At 45.2% G+C, this 22,199-nt stretch overlaps 3 protein-coding genes and 1 non-coding gene across 10 annotated transcripts; 2 read left to right on the forward strand and 2 right to left on the reverse strand.

Moving 5' to 3' along the window:
- Positions 1 to 860: 860 nt before the first annotated feature.
- ptprna (protein tyrosine phosphatase receptor type Na) lies at positions 861 to 12,333 on the forward strand. Of its 3 annotated transcripts, none has more exons than XM_011610821.2 (24): positions 861 to 1,141; positions 3,424 to 3,474; positions 4,824 to 4,934; positions 5,630 to 5,747; positions 5,822 to 5,975; positions 6,093 to 6,288; positions 6,372 to 6,587; positions 6,685 to 6,810; positions 6,898 to 6,932; positions 7,015 to 7,259; positions 7,335 to 7,421; positions 7,502 to 7,581; positions 7,740 to 7,804; positions 8,735 to 8,944; positions 9,040 to 9,276; positions 9,353 to 9,500; positions 9,684 to 9,757; positions 9,871 to 9,948; positions 10,038 to 10,157; positions 10,339 to 10,505; positions 11,076 to 11,129; positions 11,218 to 11,282; positions 11,373 to 11,446; positions 11,533 to 11,604. In XM_011610821.2, the coding sequence occupies exons 1-24, from the start codon at positions 1,066 to 1,068 to the stop codon at positions 11,602 to 11,604; spliced, it is 2,859 nt and encodes a 952-aa protein (XP_011609123.2). In that variant the 5' UTR covers positions 861 to 1,065. The 3 variants fall into 3 exon arrangements, with proteins under 3 accessions (XP_011609123.2, XP_011609116.2, XP_029690092.1); XM_011610814.2 differs by having other exon boundaries at positions 865 to 1,141; positions 9,025 to 9,276; positions 11,533 to 12,333; XM_029834232.1 differs by lacking the exons at positions 861 to 1,141; positions 3,424 to 3,474; positions 4,824 to 4,934 and adding an exon at positions 4,953 to 5,357 and having other exon boundaries at positions 9,025 to 9,276.
- mir153b (microRNA mir-153b) lies at positions 10,743 to 10,828 on the forward strand. The gene has a single exon (NR_105335.1). It is a non-coding gene; the product is annotated as a microRNA mir-153b (primary transcript).
- A 157-nt stretch (positions 12,334 to 12,490) lies between the features above and the next one.
- Positions 12,491 to 17,752, reverse strand: dnajb2 (DnaJ heat shock protein family (Hsp40) member B2). Of its 5 annotated transcripts, XM_029834256.1 has the most exons (12): positions 17,500 to 17,750; positions 16,349 to 16,438; positions 16,074 to 16,183; positions 15,893 to 15,946; positions 15,624 to 15,740; positions 15,394 to 15,465; positions 15,114 to 15,237; positions 14,841 to 14,911; positions 14,406 to 14,690; positions 13,841 to 13,885; positions 12,874 to 12,944; positions 12,491 to 12,749 (listed from the first exon to the last, which is right to left on the reverse strand). In XM_029834256.1, exons 2-11 carry the CDS (start codon positions 16,411 to 16,413, stop codon positions 12,916 to 12,918), a joined length of 972 nt encoding a protein of 323 aa, XP_029690116.1. In that variant the 5' UTR covers positions 16,414 to 16,438; positions 17,500 to 17,750; the 3' UTR covers positions 12,491 to 12,749; positions 12,874 to 12,915. The 5 variants fall into 5 exon arrangements, with proteins under 5 accessions (XP_029690116.1, XP_011609138.2, XP_003962049.2 ...); XM_011610836.2 differs by lacking the exon at positions 13,841 to 13,885 and having other exon boundaries at positions 17,500 to 17,749; XM_003962000.3 differs by lacking the exons at positions 12,491 to 12,749; positions 12,874 to 12,944 and having other exon boundaries at positions 13,174 to 14,690; positions 17,500 to 17,752.
- A 1,081-nt stretch (positions 17,753 to 18,833) lies between these two features.
- On the reverse strand, positions 18,834 to 21,970 carry LOC101067523 (tubulin alpha chain). The gene is made up of 4 exons (XM_029834239.1): positions 21,828 to 21,970; positions 20,411 to 20,633; positions 20,150 to 20,298; positions 18,834 to 20,058 (listed from the first exon to the last, which is right to left on the reverse strand). Exons 1-4 carry the CDS (start codon positions 21,828 to 21,830, stop codon positions 19,081 to 19,083), a joined length of 1,353 nt encoding a protein of 450 aa, XP_029690099.1. The 5' UTR covers positions 21,831 to 21,970; the 3' UTR covers positions 18,834 to 19,080.
- Between the last annotated feature and the right edge of the window lie 229 nt (positions 21,971 to 22,199).

Genomic DNA, 22,199 nt, shown 5'->3' on the forward strand with positions numbered 1-22,199 from the left:
TACAGTTAGGACAGCCGAAATTCTACCACTTGCTGTTAAACAATAGAGGGTGCCAGAGGGCAAAAAATCAATGTATCAAGAGTCAACAAGGACTGTTAAAACACCAAATAAGAATACTGTACTTGATGATAAGAAAATAGGAGAATATCTGAAAATACTCATCTTAATCACTAAACTGGAAACGTGTTGTAATTATGCAAATGATGTCTCTTTCTGATCTCGTCCACAGAGGGAAAACAAATCCCATTATGTTGTAGCAGTATTTGTTTTATTGTGCAGTAAATCCACACCAGCTGACATTGAAGAACGATGTGCGTGTGCAGAGCCAAAAGTGGGCAGATCAACGTCAGCATCAGCAGTGATGTCATTATATCAGAAATGTTATCACCATGGTAATGCTAACCTTGAGCCTATTGCAATAAATTTTGGGCAGCAAAAGTAATTTATGTTTAAAGTCGTTTTAAGCCAATTTAAAATGCTTGCAAAGGCCGTTGACCCTGGCCTGTTGACCCCAATGTTCCTCATTTGAATAAAGAAATTCCAAGACTTATAGCATGTAAGTTAAAAACACACTAAATAACACACAGTTTAGATAGCACATACTGCACACATAAATTAGACATTATGTCGTTTTTGTTGTCCGTTGGACCAGAGGGCTGTATTGTTTCTTTATAGCCTAGAACAATATGCATTTACCTGCTCGCATCGGGGGAGTGACCTCTCCCACCCAGATCGAAGGACGTGATGACGTACAAGTCCCCGTTTCTTCCATCCTCCCCTTCATTCCGCATTCACGCTGTCATAAATCGATTACTAATCGATCCTCCGTCGTCTGTTACTAGCCTCTTCGCTAAACCACGCCCACCTCCACCCCCTCCCGCCTCCCGCGAGGAACTGGGTTTTCCAGCTGCGTTTTATTCCCGTTTTCTCGTCACATGGGTCCTGAGCCGCGACTGTCTGCGCCCCGTCGGACCGTGATGGGGATCTGAAGGCGGATGCGCAGCAGCAGCAGCAGCAGCAGCAGCAGCATCCTCTCGGCTCGTCTCCTCCGCTGCTGCGGGAATCATGCAACACCTCAGACCGTGGCGAGCCTTGCTGCTCCTCACCGTCCTCTGCCAGCCAGGAAGGTCCGAGAAATACGGTAAGATGTGGCTGAGGAAGATGGCAGCGTCGCTGCAATATCTATAAAACAGGGCTTGGTTCGTTTAAAGCGTTTTTTTTATTTTAACGTGTTGCTCCCTCAAAATGACTTGAAATGGTTGTCACAATCTGACGTGCTCCAGTGAAACCTGAGCAATTACACGTCATTAATTTGTTGTTAATGAGTTTTACTTCTGTTCAGAAGCAGACGTCAGAGCCCCTGAAGGCGTTCAGTCTTTCAGTGCGATTAAAGTTTGTTTTCTGGGTTAAATAAACAGGATTTTTATGTCCAGGATTCGGCTCACACCTCCCTCCTCGCATTAGCGACCATATTGATTCTCATTTTATCAAATTATTCTTGATATTTGGCGACAGATGCTTGAAGTGCTGCAGGCTGAAACCACTGCCATGAATGCAACAGGTGAATTATTACCCAGAGGACTCAAAGATGACGTTTTTGGTTTGTTTTTCACAAGGTGTGTTTGCACAGAGATGCGTGTCACCCTAAATGCACATGATGCTGTGTGAATGTTTCAGGTTTAATGGAAGCACAGCAGTGGAATCTGATGCGTGAAAACAGGGTAAAAGGAACCCGTGCTGGATGTTTTCAGATTTGAAAATGAACATTGTTACATTGGTGTATTAATAAAGTGTCGTTTTGGTTTTTTGTTTTTTTGGGTTTTTTTTTTAAAGCAAAATCATGTTTTATTTGCAGGAAAAACAGAATCTAAACATCACAGTCTTTTGTGTCTTTCTCTGGGGTGCACCCGTGGACTTTGCTTGTTACTGAAAAAACACATTTAAAATCACGGTGACACAAAATAAATCAAGCTGTGAACTTTGGAGAGAACAAAGGGACAGAAATTATTGTTGCCTCCTCTTGTTCTCTTTCTTCACCCGCACTCGTTTATTCCCAGCTCTCAACTCTGTTTGTCCACACATTTGTCCATCCATCCATTTATTTGATGAGCCACCCATCCATATGCCTTACCGTCACACACACACACACACACACACACACACACACACACACACACGTCTGATGAGCTTGTTGCCATTAGGAAAATGTATCAATTACCACAAATGTTTCCACTTTTTAACATTTTTACCATTTTACAACACTAGAATAATTGCTTCGTGTTGCCTGTAAGACACGGTTTATGGTTTTGGAACTTACTGGTTTTGGAACTTACTTATGGACCCATTTACAGGTCAGAAAGTGAAGACGTCCCCAGGGAAGCTGTTGGTGTTAGCAGTGTTCACACTATAACCAATGATTTTTTTGGGGGGGGTTCGATGGTAGCTGGTAGTTTTGTTTTGATAGAAAGGTCAGAATTCATAGTGTTCATAAGAGTCAGAGAATGTGAATTTAACTTCCAGACGGATGCAACTTCTGCTTTTTTGTTAAAACTCACTGCAGTCAATGTTGATCCAAAGAAATAAACTCAATTTTTTTAAGTTGCTTGTAAACACTGTCCTGAATGAATAAATGAAAAGTTGAATGATCGAATGGCGGTTCCTCCTGATAGCTCCAGAGTGGGTGCTTCTACACAGACGCATCTCTGGGGGTGTATCACAGAAACTTGATTTATTGCGCCCGTTACTCATTGAATGTCAGATATGGGTTTTAAATGGAGCGTTGGAGGTTACCAGAGAGAACCTGAGGGTGTGTCACTGAAACAGCTGAAGCTTCGGCCATTCTTCATCTCCTCCTGCAACGCTGCTGAGCCACCTGCTCCTTTCCCATGTTTTCTGTCACCTTTAGCAAATGTCACGTCACTATGATTTCGTAACATTTCCCTGGATTTGTGCCAAACCTGTTTTCTTGTCTCCGGGCAGGAGTTCCGCAGCGCTACGCTACTTTGCTGTCGTTCTACTGTTTGCTGTGTTTTTTTTGCAATTCAGATGAATCACTTCCTCTTTATATTTTGGGATTAATTGGGCCGTCCCGATGAACATACGCAGTCAGCCACGATGGCGTCTCTGTGCGAATGAAAATACAAAGGAACAATTTTGTATTTGTGGGTCAGCAGCTGTTGAAGGTGATAATGAATTGAGCACTTACACAAGATGGTGCTTCTAAATTGCCCCCTTGCAATTATGGAGTCAGTCTTTGAGAGTAAGTGCAGTGTAGGTTGACTTCGATTGTGTTAAGAGCTGGTGAAAGTGTGTGGGAGTGTTGTTATTTATGATGTTTGTGTTACATCAGTGCTTTGGGGGATAATTGAATAAGAAGGCAAAGCTAACTATGACGACTGTTCCTACTCTCTCTGTCCTCTGCAGGCTGTCTATTTGAGAGAAAACTATGCATGAGAGATCAGTTCTGCTCAGATGGTGAGTAAGCACACACACATATGCACGGACACACACAGCTGATTTTCCATTCGCTTTAATTTATTTTCCAGTCATTTGCACATCCCAACCCTTTATTGCCTCTAACCTAAAACCTAGTCTTGAAATTGTGGGGCCACTTTTTTTTGGTCCAGTTTAGAACCCTCTAATTAGCGGGTCCCCACTAATGTAGGTAAACCTACTCCCTCACCCTCCTTCCCGATGGGTCTTTAGGACCGTGTCGCTGCAAAGATGGTGCCTGAACAGCGCAGGTAACACAATTTTCCCCTCTCGTCACTCTCTTCATCCGTCTCTCCTCCGTCTCTCTACCTTCCCTCGTTTTTAATCTAAGCCCCTCCTCTGCCCCGACCATCTCCATGGCAACACTGACATCACAGTGAGGTCGACACCCCCACAGTTGTTGTGCTAATACGCCGATGAGTCACTGGCACACACTTGCGCACTTCTGCGTGGAAACGGCACTTACGTATGTGCGCAGCCACTGGTCAGAATATAAAATGGGTCTGCAGACGCACGTATCACAGAATCAAGAGGGAAGCGATAAAAAGAAGCTCTCACTCATATAAATGTGCTCATGCATTAGGTGGGCTGACTGGATTCAGGAGTTAGAAACAGGAGAACTCCCTCCACATCTTGGCACAGCCGTCCCCCCCCGACAGCCCCTCTGTTGAACTGTCGAAGCTGCTGTAGGGTCCCTGCACAGAGATGATGCATACGCAGCGGTGCTGCTCTCAAAATAGCCCCAATCCAATCAGAGCATGTAGTTTGCTTCCTCTTTCTCCATCCATGTCCCATTCCTCCTTCCCCTGTCCCCTCTTCTCTCTGTTGTTGGGACTTTTACGTGAGCCAGTTTATATGTCAGATCACATCAGCCGCAACTAGAGGGATGAAGATGAAGAACAGATATCTTTGGTTATGTCCTTTACTTTTTGCAAAAGGGGTCGTCCATATTGTGGCCAAATACCCAGAGCGGTTTATATTCTCTGCATCCTGCTGTGACATTTCAGCCTGCAGGAGCAAGTTTCTGTTAGTTCTAATGTGTAAACCAGCCCAAAATGTGAAAAGTTAGATTTAGCCCTTGAAAGCCTGTGGTGACTCATCGGTGCACCAGATTACTCACCACCAGCGTCGCTTTATATTTATTCCAATCACATGGAGAGCGACACTTTTGCCAAAATATTCTCACTTTTTTTCAAGTTTTTGTCATCTGTTCTGTCCAATACTAGATATAAAGAACCGAATCTACAGCAGCGTCCAGAAAAAGGATTTCTGCCTTCAATTTTCCTTGTGAAACCTTTTTCCTTGTCTATTTGCCTCTTCCCTCCCTCTAGATGGGCTCTTTGGTCAGTGTCTCAGCTCCAAGCAGGACAAGGTCCAGTACCAAGTCTCAGTTCAAGTGCTGAAGAGGATGCAGGAGGTCCTGAAACAGCTGATGCTGCAGGGTGACACTGCTTTTCCCTCAGATGCTATTTCTAAATATAGTCTTGGGGTGGATATTTTAGCATGTCTGAGTTGGTGTTTTGCAGTTTAAGCCTGCAAATGTTTGCGTCTCAGCAGCAGTTCGTGTAAAGCCGTTAGAGACACTGCTCTACGATCTTTTCCCCCTCTCACAAACTGCAGTTGAATGTAGAAAATCTACACACACTTCCTAGTCAAGACTTATTTCCTCCATCTCCCTCGGCTCCCTCCGAGCTGATGCACTCAGCAACTGCTGTTCAGATTGTTGTCCAAAAAGGTCCATCGAAGAGATGTGGCTGTGTGAGAGGATCACTTAAGCCCTAAAGAGTCTGCGGCCATGTTGTGGCCGTGCTGATGGCCTTGTTATCCAGATCTTGGACACAGAAGCTCCTACACAGCAGAAGCAGGTGGGCGGCGCTGGCTAACCATTAGCTGCTCATAGTCATTGTGGTGGGCTAATGTCAGGGCAGGGTCCATTTCAGGCTCTGCCAATGGAACCCAAAGAGGGACCCATGCGAACACTGGCAGAACCCCCGGAGATGCAATGTTCTCTGCTTGTAACTGAATTTTTGCTAAAATCCATTCATAATTGGAGCAGTTTGATGGAACCCTGCAAAGAATTATTGATTTTGGAGGATCTTTTTTTGTCTGTCATCTCACTCTCTTGATGGAACCACAGGTCTCTCCTGGCAAGATGACATCACCCAATACATTTTGTCAAAGGAGCTGAAGAGAGTTCCCCACACCAGCCGCACATCCAAGTCAAGTTCCTCGTTCCCCTCGTCTCATTCTCCTCAGTAAGCCATAATTACAGGGACTCTTGTAACTTTGGTTAGTGTTCTTAAAAAGTCACCTGATCATGTGTTGTCAGGTCGAAGCAGCACCCCCCCCATTACCAACACAGTTCTAACTTGGGGTCCTCATCATCTCCTGGTGCAAACTATGTGGATTACATGATTCCTGAGCCTCCACAGTCTCCAATGAACATGCAAACAGCCTCCATGGACCCATACATGTACCATCAGGTACACAAAACTCCTTTATACATGTAAAAAGCCAATTTTGTTGTAGAAAAGAAGCTCAAATACTGTAAACTCTACAAATATCGCATTGCTAAACTGGCCTCATTTCTGTGATTTCAGCACAGGTATCAAGATGAAGTACAGCAGTACCCCCATGGGGCAGGGGGCACATATGCCCGCCCCTCCTCAAGGACCCAGGCCAATCAAAGAGAGCTGGAGCGGGACAGACAACTGCTACAGGAAGTCCTGTCTCTGTACTTGGCGTCCAGCCAGCCATCGTATGGTCACCGAGGGGCTGCGGTCATGGCTCCTGCAGGTGAACATTTACAGATCAGATCAGAGCGTCCTGTGCTGGACACAGATGTCCTTTCCTGCCATTACGTCCTCTGCTGTCTACAGGTCTGCCTTATTATGAGGACTTTGAACTGGAGATGCCAGTGGATTATGCGGAAGACTACACTTTACCGGAGGGTCTCAGTGCTGGTGGCAGACAACACCAACAACACCAACAACACCAACAACACCAACAACAACAGCAGCAGCAGCAGCAGCAGCAAAAGCTGCAGAACAAAAAAGTGTCTCAGGATTTAAGCTCCCTGCCTCTAAATGGAAATGGTGAGAAGCTCCTTGGACTCACGATATACCTCAACACAATAGATGCATGCACATGGTGTGCATAAAAGCTAATGCTAACTCTGCTGTCCTGTGACAGATGGCCTCCTCCAGCGGATGTCAGGGGTCCTGCAGAGGTACGGCGTGGACCCCAGAGAGCTGAGTCAGGATCAGCTCTACAAGCTAGCGCTCATCCTGCAGCTGTTGCAGGCTCAGGAAAAGACAGGTACAACCTCCAGCTTTAACCTCGTGTTTCTGGGCAGAAAACCTTCAATCTGCCATAAAATCTGAACATTTGTTTGCCTCAACACAGGTTCCACAGAGAAAGACCTCATAGCCCTCAAGGAGGTACGTCTGCAGCCCCCGCCCTTAGTGACGGACAGACAATCACACGCCTTTGGATTGACAGGTGCTCTGTTCTTCTCTGTAGATGCAGCTGGTAAAAACTGACAGTGCCCCCCTCAAACCAGAGAAGCCTGCCACTGTCCTCGACCCCCCAGATGCTCCCCCCGCCCCTTCCTCCACTTTGATCTCAGCCCCCACCAAGAGCTCTGGCTCTGTCCCTTCTGCCTCTCAGCCCACCCACGCCACAGAGCCCGGACAGAGTCTGAAGGACCTGCCGCTCGATGGCACAGGAGGAAAGGAGGAGTACGGGTACATCTTCACCAACCAAAGGTCAGAACTCGTTTTCATTCAGCTCTTTGACTTCTTGACGGCGATAAAGGGCATCATGGAATCTTTCTCTTGCAGTCTGCTGACCTTGTACGACGGCGTGAAGCTGCTGGGGCTGCTGGCTGACAGGATACACCTGTCAACCAGCAGTTTCATCAATATCAGGTACCCGCTTCAACATTTGTCCGTGTAGGATGAGCTGGAATCTGTCTTTCCTGCTCAAAATAACACATTTGTGGTTTCAGTGTGGTGGGACCGGCGGTGACGTTTCGCCTCCGCCAGAACGAGCACAACGTGACGGCCGCGGAGGTGGCAGCTAAAGCCGGTGAGGCTGGAAAACACACGAACACCCACCTGCCCACAGTCAGAACGCGGAACAAGTGTCTGAGCTTGTCGCCCTCGGCGGTTATCCACTAAATGATGTTTTATCAAATGTGTGTTTTTTCCCCCCGGTAATTGTTTGTTTTGACTTCATACCAACAGTGTCAGAAAAACACTTCCTGGAGTCTGAGACAGGCCTGAAGATTGTGCAGAGTGGCGTGGGAGAGGTGTGTACCTGCCACCGCAAACCATGTCAAGCCCCTGGAGACATAATAGGCCGTTGCTGAGGGAACAGATGTAGAACCACTGCTGTTTAATTGGAATTAATTCAAACATACATTCTCTGATAATCAGACATCCGCGCAAGCCTGCTTTTGCGGCTCAGATCAAAGAATAATGAGCATCATTAAATACCACAAGCAGGCCTTATTACAGGAAAGTAGAACACAGAAAGAACACAGATATACAGCATCTGTCTCATCTGTGCTCGTCTGGTGTGGGTGTTTGTTTGGCCGTGTGCACATAAACCTCAGCGCTGGTGTGTCACCTGTTCAGTGAGGCGACGCAACATAACTGGCCGCGCTTCCCTTGTTGCCACGGTGCCTCATCTCACCCCCCGCTCCTCACCGTGGTTCACATATCCCAGGTACCATGGCAACAGTCACAAGAGTCACCCGCCATGTTGTTTTTTGCTTCATACGGCAGCCTGACCCCTGACCTCGTGCAGAGCCGATCAATAGCCGCTCCACCAGATGTTGAACTCACAACGGCTGAATGCTGTTTGTGTGTCTGCAGGAAAATGAAACTGCTTCTGAATATTCATATAAAGCATAATAATAATCACATGAGCCTATGTTAGCATAAAAACAGCTACCACAAATGCTGCAGTGAAAGATATTCAAAGGTCTTCAAGATGATGATAAGGGGAACGGACACAGACGGCAGTACTGAGTCACAGTTCACAGACCCCCGTGGGGTCTCTGCTGACTTGTAACACATCTGAGGCCCCCACTGCTCCGACTCCTCAGACCCGCCTTCAGATCTCATCGGCGACCCAGCAACGACCGTGCTGCTGACACAACGCGCTTGACCTTTGAGCTCCTGTGACGAGCTCTGATTGGCTAAGCTCATGTCCCGTTTTTTCCCTTCCCCCACAGAGGACAGATGCACGGGGTCTCCCTCAGGTAATCAAGGTTTCCGAGAGCTCCGGCGGGACTGTCATCATTCTTGTTTCCATGGCAGTCGTGGGAGGAGTCCTGGTATTGGCCATGGCTGTCGCTTGTTTCCGTCACTACAATCAACAACTAGCCAGTGGCAAGCTGGGTCTGGGTCCAGAGGGAGGGGCCGAAACCCACTTTGATTACCAGGTGAGACATAACACAACATGTCGAATACATTTACATCGAGAAGAATAAATAGACATTAAACACAAGCTGACTATTAACAGGAGCTGTGTCGGCAGCACATGGCATCCAAATCTTCACTGTGCCGGCAGGACTGCGTGGGAGGGGGAAGCATAGCGGGCGTCGCTGGCGCCGGCGGTCGCAGGGGCACAGACACGTCGCGCGTCAGCAGCGTCTCCTCCCAGTTCAGCGACGGGCCCCAGCACAGCCCGTCCTCCACCCACAGCTCCACCCCCTCCTGGAGCGAGGAGCCGGCCCAATCAAACATGGACATCTCTACTGGTCACATGATCCTGGTGAGCAAAGGAACTCAACTTAACGGTTTTTGACATCGACCTCCTGTGATTCACCTACGCGTCCTCTGTGTCTCAGGCATATATGGAGGATCACCTGCGGAACAAGGACCGGCTTCAGAAGGAGTGGGAGGCTTTGTGCTCCTACCAGGCTGATCCCAGTTCATCCATCGTGGCTCAGAACCCAAACAACATCGACAAAAATAGACACGCCGAGTCGCTACCCTGTTAGTGCACCGACGCATCTACCCGTGTCACAATCGCATCATATTTGCACATTACTAAGTATTTCAGACAAATATATTTACTTTCTGGCACGTCTTCTTGTATATTGGATCTTTTTCAGCCATTTTCTTACCTCCACCTGAGATTTCTGTCATGCAGGGCTCATTTTGCTTTTTTACGCCCAGATGATCACTCGCGGGTGAAGCTGAAATCGGATGTAAACGCCACTAAACAGGACTACATCAATGCCAGCTTCATTGTAAGAAACCAGCCAGGATTTCATATTCCCAGAAATGTGTATTTAATTGCTCTTTTGCTTTGCACTTTTATCACAGTAAATCATTCTCTTTGCTCTATTTCCCTTTCTCCCAGTTTGACCATGACCCCCGGCAACCAGCTTACATCGCCACACAGGGGCCGATGGCTCACACAGTGGCTGATTTCTGGCAGGTGAGGGCGACCTGTTTTCCAATCACCTCCCGTTTCGTCCCTGTTTCCTCGATGATAAACAGGAACGCCGTCCTCTCTCCTGTCTGCAGATGGTTTGGGAGAACGGCTGCACGGTGATTGTGATGATGACGGCTCTGGTAGAGGATGGGGAGAAACAGTCTGAGAGATACTGGCCTGACGAGGGCTCCTCCCTCTACCACATCTACGAGGTGATATTGTAATAAAGCTAAAAAAATTAATTCAGGCAGCATTTATTTTAGATGATTACTAAAGTGCAGATTTTGTAAAGTTAAAGAACTTTTTGTTGCCCGATTTGTAATTTTTTCCTCTTGTACTATTGAAATCCTAAAGTTTGTCTTAAATTTCCTGCCCCTTCCCCGGTCGGGTCAGGTCAACCTGGTGTCAGAGCACATCTGGTGCAAGGACTTCCTGGTGCGAAGCTTCTACCTGAAGAACGTCCAGACGCAGGAGACCAGAACCTTGACGCAGTTTCACCTGCTGAGCTGGCCCGCCAACGGCATCCCCACCTCCACTCGTCCGCTCCTCGACTTCCGCAGGTCAGAAATGGCACTTCCTCTCACAGTCAGTTTGCCTGTTTTTATATTGTTTTTAGCGGGGTAACAGATCACGAATGAACGACACACAACACAGAACAGAGTCTGAATGCTGAATCCATAGCATCCGTCCTTCTGCTCCCTTCCATCCTCCTCGTTCCTCAGGCCCTCAGACATTCCGCCCTCGCTCTGCCTCTCTCCCTCTCCCCCAGTGTGCAGGTTGATCGGTTTGTGTTTTGCCATCTCCCAGTGTCATTTTTGTGGTTTGCAGCTAGTACTCTGGCTCCAGTTGCATAGTCACAAAAATGAGCATTGGCAGGTGTGACTGGCTGCTGCAGGAGGGACAGTGAATCTTTGGCTACCTCCTCTTTCCCCTCTCCTCCCGTTTCTCTGCCATCCTGACATTCCCTCTGTGTGTCATTCATTTATGGTCCCCCACCCACAACCACTCTCTAATTTCCTCTCATTTGCTGCAGCCCTCAGCTTTTTATAATGGTCTTAAAAACATGTTTAACTGCAACTGTAATGTTTTACAGAGGCTTGTTTTCTTCTTTTTGCTGTCGTGCTCTTCAGAAAGGTGAATAAATGCTACAGGGGTCGTTCCTGCCCAATCATTGTTCACTGCAGGTAAAGAAATGCATGTCTGGTATGAGTCCGATTTCTCCAGCTCGAGCACCCACCTACAAAAACGGACCTGTTTTTGTTCCTCCCACAGTGATGGAACCAGCAGGACCGGCACATATATCCTGATTGACATGGTGCTGAACCGCATGGCGAAAGGTGAGGATTCACCCGCAGGCTCTGTTTTAATGGTCCTAATTAGACTTTTACCATTTACATCTCCAACTATATCTTGTTTTGTGTTTACAGGAGTTAAAGAGATCGACATTGCTGCCGCACTGGAGCACATCAGAGACCAGAGGCCGGGCCTGGTCCGCACCAAGGTACCGTCCGTCTGCATGTCTGTGCTGTCTGGATACTTTTGACATGGAGTTCCTTCCTGATCTTCTCCCTCTCCTCTTCTGCTCAGGACCAGTTTGAGTTCGCCCTGACGGCCGTCGCTGAGGAGGTGAATGCCATCTTAAAAGCTCTGCCGCAGTGAGGCGGAGCAAAGGCAGGTGGGAGGAGTCACGTGGAGAAAGAAACAAGACTCTGGGGGTGCAAACGCGTACATCCGCTCATCACTGTAAATAAGGTTCTGTGGCCCTTGAGTAGTTACTGCTCGTGTTTCAGCATGCAGTATTTACGCCATCCGCTCCTTCTCCAGGTTGGGAAATGTCACTTTATTAAAAGTATGTGTTTTGTTTAGTTTTGTAATCGTGCAAAGATAGAGAACAAATGTTATCATGACTGAGGCAAAGATTTCATTTGTCTTTATTCTAACATTTCAACCAAAGCAAACACAAATGAGTAGAACGCTTGAGAGTGATGATTCTCCGACTTTGGTCTGTCCTGCAGCCAGAATGCATCCCTTTGCACCACTGTCAGATGCCCGTGCTGGTCATTTGACCTGTGTGTGCTTTGGTCCTGCCTGTGTTGATTTTTTTAAATTTGCAAGGCTCGTCCCTGCCCTGACGACACGATTGTTCGCAACAGATGCTGTACGTCGACAACCAGCCCCACACTGCTGTCGTTCCTGCTCTTTCTGCACACAGAGTAATCATTTTGGGTTCTTTTATCGTCTCGTCATGTATTTACATGTGATTTCTGTGGGGGAGGGGTCACCCATCCCCCCCCAATAGTTGTGTTACTTCCATGTAGCAGACAGATACAAAATACCTATAAAAATGTATTTTTGACTTGAATAAATTTGTGATGTGATGCAACAAAACAAGTTCTTTTCTTTAATGATAAAAATGTTAAATTTTACATTCAGGCACGCTATTTTCGCGGGCACCTGTTGATTTTCTATCAAATGTAATAAGTTTGGGAAACAGCGCCCCCGCACGCATGAGAGTGGAACAGTCAAATGCAAACGTGACAAATTATTTACGGACAAAACCCTTTATTTTCTGCTCTTAGTCTGTAGACGAGCAAATGTAATTAAAATAACTGTGTTAAGATAATTTAATAATTTACTTGACTTGTTAAGTAAAAAGTTTCCAGTCGTCCGTCTCCACAGTCAGCTACTGTATGAACACGCAAACACATTCTCACACATACATACAATCAACATTTGTAGCTTTCTTTAAGTTTCTGATAGGTGCCGTGTTCAGCAGGGAGACAAGTGCATCATGGGGAACTGACCTGTAAGAGCAGACACAGTATAGGACACGTTACCCAACCATCATCAGTCATATCAGGACTTTGACAAAACTCCGTCTAAACCGTATCGAACATCATTTCAAAGGTGCTTCACACTGGATTTTACCTCAGGGCAGAGCTGTCCCATGCAGAGCAGCACCACTCAGGGTTAACTTGTAAAGGCCTCAAAGTCTGAGTCTGAAACAGGAAGCAGCAAATGTGAGAATTGCTACCAGTCAGTAAAAACGACAATATTGGTAGGTGCCACAGATGAACCCACAGGGCCATTTAAAGGTCTTCCTTGGCTAATGCACATGAGATCAGCAGAGTTTTAGTATGCCTCAATAATGTATAAAGAAATAACTTTCCACAGATTTGAGTATTTAAAAAAAACAAAAACGTAAGCACAGTAAGCAGATTTAGTTGGCCTGTCTTGTCTTTATTATCATCCCAGTCTAGAGATAACAGCAATACATGGCACATCCGTACACATAAAACGTACAAAATGAACTTATAAAAGACCTCCGTCCTCTTTAGCTCCTAACATCCAACAGTCGTTTGGGAGAGATAAAATATAACAGACATATTTCTATAATTCTGCTAACTGTCCACATGAAGGCGACACCTGGAGCAGGTGTGACATTTTCAGCAGAAATCAGTCTTTCTTTTTAAAGGTTGGCGTCCAGACGACTGCACGCTCTTTCCCCCTCAACTGAAAGATCGCAAATATTAAAAATAAGGTGGGAAAAAAGGCGACTTGGTGTTGGCACCCTGGGCAGCTCCAGTGGAACAACTGGTCAGTCAGGTGATGTCAAATGGCTCCTAAATTTACGCAGGCAGCACTATTGGAGGAAAACTTTTTTTTATCTATTTCCTACATTTTCTTCCGTTTTGGCACATTTTCGGCGTTCGCCTCACTGAATGAGCTCATAGTCAATCGCTTAAATCTTTAAAAGTAAAAAACAAATAATACTGTCATATGTATGGTAAATTGTGTTCACTGTAAAACAAGTGTTTGATGTTATAGTACGTTATAAATAAATGGCTGTGACTGCAAAACTTGATTGTGCGTTAAAGGCAAGGCATTTTCATACCAAATTGCAACGTGTGTCCTCTTGACCCTTCCTGCTCAGACTGAACTGCATATATAAAGAGGAAGGGAATTAAAATAAATAATCTGACAATTAAACTTTGCGGACTGTGTAAATGCATTATTAGAATTTTCAGTCATATGGAGAAAATTTAGAGCAATAATTGCTTTTGTTTCTTTAAACTGTGCAATTTTAAGTGTGTCAGCCTGGAAACCCTGAGGTTAGGATCGCATAGAGCTCCCCAAACCCTACTTTCCTCATCAGGACACAGTGCAGGTGCACTTCTTTTTCTTTTTTGCCTCACTGTTGTTGGTTTTTAGCTCAGGGTTCTGCTCACTGTCGGGTGTGGAACTGCTGGAGGCTGTGGGGGACTCGTGAGAGAAGCCCGTCTCCTCCATCTCGCGCCTGGTTTGGGGCTCTGGAACAATTCTAACATTGCGCTCCTCACCCCTCTCCTCTGAAACAACCTTGCCGTTAACCACGACAGTGGTGCTTTTAGTTTTAAAACCATGGCTTTCTCTGCGGCCATCACCCTGGTCCTTCCCTGCTTTGGCCCCTTTCGCAGCACCTGATATGGTGTTGATAATAGATTCTCTCTCCTGGTGTTCCATTTCTGACAGGCTGCAGGCCAACGCCATCTGCAGGGCTTCGTCCTCGTCGTCCTCGCTGCTTGTCTCCGTCCGGTAGTTGAAGAAGGGGGCGGAGCTAAAGGAGCGGCGTGCGGGTGAAGGCTGAGGGTCACAGTATTGCGTGTCAGAGGGTCTGCTGTGGATGTGTGGCTTCTGGGGCAACTGCTGGGGCTGTACCCCCCGACGACTCAACTCCAGAGCCAATGCCATGTCATCCTTCACGCCTGGAAACAACAACCCCGCAACAGTGTGTGTGAGGCCTCGCCGTGAAAGGTTCATGGAGAGGTGGATCTACTGCATTAAGCACTTTACACAGAAACCAATGAGAAAGCTTAAAGTTTAGTTGTCCTGATGACGCCAGTGTGCAGTCTTACCATTTATGAGGACGCTCTTTAAGACACCGTCCTCCTCAATCTCGACCCTTTCCTGTCCATTCTCCTTTATCCTGGTGGGGAATCAGATACATGGGAGCATTGAAATCATTGCTTATTTTGTCTGGGCTTCTTCTGTAGAGGAGATTTAAGACTTCAACATGTTCACATGTCAACTTTAATCATATATGTCCCACTTTCCTGGGTTAACACAAACACAGACAGAGTAAATGTGAGATATGATGGTAAATGGGACATCTGATCAGTTTTACATACTTTTTCGTGGTGGTGCGCTTGCCATTTACGATGCGAGTGGAAGTAGAAACTGATCTGAAGTTGCCCGTCCCTCCCCCCATGCTGTCCATACCCCCCATGGACGAGGAGAAGGAAGTAAAGTCCACTGAAAAGCACATCATTAGGAAAGAAGGGAAGATCAAATCGATTAACTCTGAAGGATCATTACGGACCCTGAGTCTTTTCTGACTACTGATATGAGATAATAAACATAACAAGAGTATAATTCTCTGGATGATGCTGATTATCTGTGGTTTCTTACCTCCAGCTGAAGGGAAAGAAAAGAAGCGACTGGGTCCAACATGAGATGAACCACAGAAGGGTGTAAAATCATCTGAGAGACAGAAATTCTGCTTTTAAATTATGCAAAATTCAATCAAAGCAGATTTTACTGGCAAAATGATTGCTGGTTTGGCAGAATGTGAAATGGTGTGAATAGAAAAAAACCTCTATAACTTCTCAAGCATGTTTATTACTGTATGTAGGTCATACCAAAGAAGGAACGAAAGGGATCCTGGCCCCCAAAAAAGTCCCTGAACACCTCATCTGGGCTGCGGAATGTGAAGGTGAATTCTGGGAGATCTGAAGAAAATTCTGAGCTGGAGGAGCCTGTGGAGAGAGAGAGAGAATGACAGGAAAAGAATGAGATGGATGGAAGGAGAGAGGTGGGAGAGAGATGAATAAAATGGGACAAAAGTAGCCTTTGAATAGGTTTGGTTAACATTACGTCAGAGCAGGTGAATGGACCAATGGTTACTTACCTGCATTTCGCAGTATGTCACTTCCGTATCTGTCGTAAGCCTCACGTTTACTCTCTGAAGAGGGAGTTGAATGAAATTTAACATTACAACAAAAATTTCCACACTTAGAAAGATAGAATCTGGTAAATATTCAGGATACAGTCCTGCCTATACCCACATAAATTACTAATTACTGACTTACTGTCAGAAAGAACTTCGTAGGCCTCGGCCACCCCTTTAAACTTTTTCTCTGCCTCCTCCTTATTGTCTGGGTTTTTGTCTGGATGCCATTTCAGTGCCAGTTTCCTGTAACTGAGCAAATACAGTAACTCAGCAAAGGAAGTATAGGACATTTAAGGAGTTGTATCAACAAACCATAATAAATGTTATAATTCATAATGATCTGAGGAAGTATTAATATTAATACACTGATTGTTAAAAATATAATTAGTCGCTAGATACTTTCACAGTACTCACGCTTTCTTAATGTCTTCCTGAGAGGCTGTTTTGGAGACTCCCAAGACATTATAGTAATCTACCATGTTGATTCTGGTCACCTAAACACCCCTGGAAGTAAAATACAGTTAAGATTTAAGTTATAAATACATTTTTGATTTTTTTGTTTATTACCTAAGTAGAAAGTAAAGGGTGATACTGCACATACAAATGAACTATGGAAGGAGTGGCAAAAGAAAGGGAAAGGGTAAGGCAATTATACATATAAGTCTTTACAAACAGAGTCAAAATGTGTAATATTCTGTGACGGCATACATAACCCTCAGACAAACAAATATCTGACGTAAGTCTTAAATTCCATATCATTTTTGGACACTAGTTGATAAAAATTAGGACAAACTGAGATATTATGACTGATTGTCTTAGCATATTAGACGTTCATGGTGTAGCAGGTGTTTCATTGGGATCTATTCAACATTACTAATTGTTTGATTACCAAGTTTATTATATAGTTTAGAAATTAATTAAATTAGTCAGTATGTTTGTTATTTGTCATATTTCTAGCAGTTGAACGCTATAATTTATCCTAAAGAATACAACGGCCATGTTTATTTACATACAGAGTGAGCTTGAGGATCTCCATGACGTCAGAATCAGCTGATTGGTGCTTTATCAGCTTGCTATTTGAGTATGAATTTGAATTAAATACATTTAAAATTAGCCCGTGATCACATACACACAAGTTAACTTGGGCACCGAACATTTTGCTTTGTGTTTACACTGTCCTTGTTAAAACAACACCCAGTGCCCTTTAAAAGTTCCCCTGACCGGTGTTCTATTATAGCCACATGCTGACGGCCGCGCCAATCCCATTAACGGGCACTTCCAGGACCGCGGGGAACTTCCAAACTGAGGCACCACAAATAAATTTAACCCACTTTACTCTTCAGGGAACAGCCATGTGGTCAAAGCAATATTGTTTCTATTACGAAACGAATTCCAGGTCTACGGAATCCGACTACTTTATAAAAAATAGCAGACTTACATACAGTTTAAGGCGCCTCCTCACGTGGGCTTTGTATTCAAAAGCATTACGTCTGTTAACAACGTTTCTCGGCGTGTGGGAGTCAACCGACGGCCGTCGCCGCTTTCAGAACAAACTGTTGACCTACCGACGGATTTTTAGCCTTTATTTTCTCCGCAGGTTTTGACAGCTCCCGAATACGCCCCCCTGTCCTTCTTCGTGACAGCCGCAGAGACAAATCCTCTTTATCTCGCCTTCCTCTGGACAACAAGGGATAGTGTGTTTGCAGTAGAGTCCGGGACGTGTCTCTGCTGCTCTGTGGTCCCTGCGGGGTAAAACAAGCGGCCAGTTTAGCCCCGTTAGCCCCGCACGCTGTTTAAAGATCCAGCCGTTACGTCACTCAGGTCTCTAGAACTTACCAGTGTGGTGACGTCACCAACGACGTTCGCCTGTTTCCCCAGCGATGCAACGTGATAAAATGCTGTGTGTCGTTGGGCTGCAAAACTGAATAGATATTTATAGCGTCATAGTTTATAGTTATAGGGTTTAAAATATGTATTTAAATGTAAATGTTACATAACTATGACGAAAGATAATTAGCTTAATACTTTTAGATGCGTTGGGCAATAACCTTGCGTTTATTGATTTATTTTCGATTTCGATTGAAAGTCGAAGGGAGCCAATTCTGAAGGGAGTTGATAGTGACTATATCAGAGAGTGCCTTCTGATATGGGCAACTGTGCCAGACACCGCTGACAGGAACAGTAACTGCTTAAAGACGAAATATAAAGAAGAGAAAAAGCCGAGTTGGAGACGAAATGAACCTGTATTCCCACTTTCCCTCTGTTCTACTTCTAACTACATGATTATTATTCTTTGCTTTCCCCCCTGTCTAATTAAGTTTAAAGTTGAAATTATGGTCTTTCTGTGGGAAATGAATGTGGAATATCAACTACCTATTGATTGAGATTACAATACTATTAATGTTGGCCTGGACTTGAACATGGAAATGTATGTAAGAATTTGATTACTTTCACAGCCATATGTGCATATGATCTATTTCAAATACCCTATATATTTCTGAAGTAATAAAGAATGGCACAGATTCTAATGAAAGCTGGGTGCAACAATGGAGGACACCAACAAACACCAACACAACTATGCTGTAGCTGGTTCTGTTGGCTCAGAAACTGCAGAGAGGCTGAAAAGGCCAGCACAGCCTATTGTTTTTGGGGGGGGGGGGGTTGTACCTCATCGCCAACTGTAGAATAAAGACTGGCAAAGGCAGCGAACTAGAACTTTCATTGTAAATGGACGGCTGTTGCATATAAATGTGATATCAAGGAAAATATGGATGCTGAAATCTCTATCTGTAGTTAAAAATGCAAGGTCAGTTATTTAAATGTGTAGTAAAATTTCCATAGGCACTGCCAGAAACCATATTTTACCGGCACAAGCAGAATAATATTTCCTTAAAAGTCGTATGGTTTAAAGCTTTATTGTTAAATACATTTTCACACTTTCCTGTAACAATTGTCATTAACATATGAACGTTTAAGACCAACAAACACCCAAAAGAATGGGACGACCATACACTCATTTCAGATTTTTACTTTTTTATTGAATACTGTACTATTAGCAGAGCAGAGTTAACATGGTGTTGCTAGGAATGTGCACATTCATCTTAGCTATTGGAACAAGGGGTATGAAGCTGTGATGACTGTTCCCTTCAGTATTCCTCACCTTCTTCATCCTCATCTCCCACGCTGTCTGTGCCGACCTCTTCGTAATCCTTCTCCAGGGCAGCCATGTCTTCTCTGGCCTCTGAAAACTCTCCCTCCTCCATTCCCTCCCCAACATACCAGTGGACGAAGGCTCTCTTGGCATACATGAGGTCAAACTTGTGGTCTAGACGGGCCCAGGCCTCAGCGATGGCTGTGGTGTTGCTCAGCATGCACACGGCCCTCTGCACTTTGGCCAGGTCTCCTCCAGGAACCACAGTGGGAGGCTGGTAGTTGATGCCTACTTTGAAGCCTGTGGGGCACCAGTCCACAAACTGGATGGTGCGTTTGGTTTTGATGGCTGCGATGGCAGAGTTGACATCTTTGGGAACCACATCGCCACGGTACAGCAGACAGCAGGCCATGTATTTACCATGGCGAGGATCGCACTTCACCATCTGATTGGCCGGCTCGAAGCAGGCGTTGGTAATGTCAGCGACAGACAGCTGCTCATGGTAGGCTTTCTCTGCAGAGATGACTGGAGCATAAGTGGCCAGAGGGAAGTGGATACGAGGGTAGGGCACCAGGTTGGTCTGGAACTCTGTCAGGTCAACATTCAGAGCTCCATCAAAGCGAAGGGAGGCCGTGATGGAGGACACTATCTGGCCGATGAGCCTGTTAAGGTTGGTGTAGGTCGGCCTCTCAATGTCCAGGTTCCTGCGGCAGATGTCGTAGATGGCCTCGTTGTCCACCATGAAGGCACAGTCAGAGTGCTCCAGGGTGGTGTGGGTGGTCAAGATGGAGTTGTAAGGCTCCACCACCGCAGTGGAGACCTGGGGTGCCGGGTATACGGCAAACTCAAGCTTAGACTTTTTGCCATAATCGACAGAGAGTCTCTCCATCAACAGTGAGGTGAAACCTGAACCAGTGCCCCCACCAAAGGAGTGAAAGATGAGGAATCCTTGAAGGCCAGTGCACTGATCAGCCTATCATGAAAATGTATTTTTAATTAAATGAAGTTACACATCAACTACAACTACAATAGCATTTTCTCTTCCACACCTATGAGACCCTCACCAATTTACGAGTCCGGTCCAGAACCAGATCGATGATTTCTTTGCCAATGGTGTAGTGTCCACGGGCATAGTTGTTGGCCGCATCTTCCTTCCCTGTGATCAGCTGCTCAGGGTGGAATAGCTGCCGGTAGGTTCCTGTACGCACCTCATCTGGAAAATGAACCATTGACAAAAAAATTTGCTTCTTGCAAGTTACTGTTGGAATTTTCAAACACAAATGTCTGACATGCAGATTTTAATTAAAACAGTAAATTTTACTGACCGATCACAGTAGGTTCTAAGTCAACAAAAATGGCTCTGGGAACATGTTTCCCTGCTCCGGTCTCGCTGAAGAAGGTGTTGAAGGAGTCATCTCCCCCTCCAATGGTCTTGTCACTGGGCATCTGTCCATCTGGCTGGATCCCGTGTTCCAGACAATACAGTTCCCAGCATGCATTGCCCATTTGGGCACCAGCTTGGCCCACGTGCATGGAAATACACTCACGCTGCAGAAAAGCAAGGAAAGCAGTCAGACGACAGATCTTCTGAGCCTGTCTTTTTTTTCCCTGACAGGGAACATTTTTAAAGTGCGTTACTCAGATGGAGATGTTTATTTTCATCTGGAAATTTCTGCATCATAACCACTAATCTCTGGCCCACCACCGAATTCCTCAGAGAAACCCTTCATTTTGAGGGAGCATCTCATCCTAAACCAAAGATTCGGTCACTTTTAGTGAAATTGTGTCACCTGATCAATCTAAATATGGGTTTTACAAGATTTCATTAAGGGTCTATGGCAACCAGGGTTGTTCTTTGAACCTTAAGTTAACGTTTCAAGTCATCTGGGCCTTCACTTTATAGAGAGAAGACAGGCCGATGGATACGTGTTGTGGTAGAAGGTCAAAGTTTTCATCTGATCAACCAAGTCAGTATCTACATTCAGTTAAAATGTTAAACCATTACACCAAAATCCTGCAACCACAGATACAAAATAAAGCTGAATTGTGAAATCTTTCAACTTCTGACTGAGTACACATTTTGAGGAGTCCCTCTCAAACCAAGGAGCAGTGGACAGCAGAAGGCAATGCTCAAAGAAGCTGGAAATCCCTCCCCTCTAAGCTTTTTATTGTGTCTATCCTCCCTTTCCTCTCATCTCTCCTCCCCTTATTGTTTCCATCTGTACGTGCTGTGAGAGTCAGTATGGTGGCTTTTCATTCCCTCTTCCTTCACTCTTAAATCATATCCTCCCAACAGCTGCAGTATGGCTTATACAGCCGGGTCCCTTCCACTTCGGCAGGCCGGACCCCTCCTCTTTTCTGTTCTTTATCCCCTAAATTCCTTAGCTTGGATTTGCCAAATCACTCCTTTTTTCTGCACAGCCATAAAGAAACATGGTTAGAACTAGCAGTTCTAATAGTTTGGGCTTTAAGACTTGGTACAGTAGATTAAAACCAACTTGTCAAAAAAAATAGTCAAAGAAAATAAGCATTTGTCATCTGACTTCCAGAGGTTCAGCATGAACAGAAACCTATCCAGGAACAGGCCTGTGCTCAAGGTTTCTCTGCATAGAAACAGCTAAACACCAGAGGATTCCCAGAGGATAAAGCTTTATATGCATCACTAATCTAGAGGCTGCTATTCACAGCAGAAAGGCTGAGGAAAAAAGAGAATGAGACAGCATCAGCAGAGCGGTTACTCACCATTTTGCCTGCTCGTCCTGTTGCTGACGTCGAGGAATCAGACACCGTGCAGAAATGCGTAGGAGAGGGAGAGTCGGTGTTTATATAGCCAGGCGATGATGTGGAAGGGGCAGGATGGAAAGCACAGCTGCAGAGTTCATTGGCAGAAGGGAAGGTCTGTTTTTTAAAGAAAAAGAGGGCAGTTCTTTAAAAATGTCTGCCATTTTATGATTCCTGTGCTTTAAAAAAAGGCTTTGGCATTGTTCCTGACCTCACACTGTGCTTGAAATGAGGGAACATTCAGAGATTGATGTAAATATATTTTATTAACAACATAAATTCTATCAGGTAGAATTATACATTTTATTATACATTCACTGCATTCATCAACAT

Source organism: Takifugu rubripes, chromosome 1, assembly GCF_901000725.2.
Source record: "Takifugu rubripes chromosome 1, fTakRub1.2, whole genome shotgun sequence".
In the NCBI taxonomy this organism is placed as follows: domain Eukaryota; kingdom Metazoa; phylum Chordata; class Actinopteri; order Tetraodontiformes; family Tetraodontidae; genus Takifugu; species Takifugu rubripes.

What these genes read in the sequence shown, in the direction of transcription:
- ptprna (XM_011610814.2), top strand. Translation starts at nt 1,066, where the DNA reads ATGCAACACCTCAGACCGTGGCGAGCCTTGCTGCTCCTCACCGTCCTC. An exon ending in AGGAAGGTCCGAGAAATACG is followed by an intron (nt 1,142 to 3,423) that starts GTAAGATGTGGC and finishes TGTCCTCTGCAG; the next exon opens with GCTGTCTATTTGAGAGAAAA. An exon ending in TGCGGTCATGGCTCCTGCAG is followed by an intron (nt 6,289 to 6,371) that starts GTGAACATTTAC and finishes TGCTGTCTACAG; the next exon opens with GTCTGCCTTATTATGAGGAC.
- dnajb2 (XM_003962000.3), bottom strand. Translation starts at nt 16,413, where the DNA reads ATGGTAGATTACTATAATGTCTTGGGAGTCTCCAAAACAGCCTCTCAG. An exon ending in TCCCTTTCGTTCCTTCTTTG is followed by an intron (nt 15,466 to 15,623) that starts GTATGACCTACA and finishes TCTGTCTCTCAG; the next exon opens with ATGATTTTACACCCTTCTGT. An exon ending in AAAGAGCGTCCTCATAAATG is followed by an intron (nt 14,691 to 14,840) that starts GTAAGACTGCAC and finishes TGTTGTTTCCAG; the next exon opens with GCGTGAAGGATGACATGGCA.
- LOC101067523 (XM_029834239.1), bottom strand. An exon ending in CTTAGAACCTACTGTGATCG is followed by an intron (nt 20,299 to 20,410) that starts GTCAGTAAAATT and finishes TTCATTTTCCAG; the next exon opens with ATGAGGTGCGTACAGGAACC. An exon ending in TGGACCGGACTCGTAAATTG is followed by an intron (nt 20,059 to 20,149) that starts GTGAGGGTCTCA and finishes TTTTCATGATAG; the next exon opens with GCTGATCAGTGCACTGGCCT.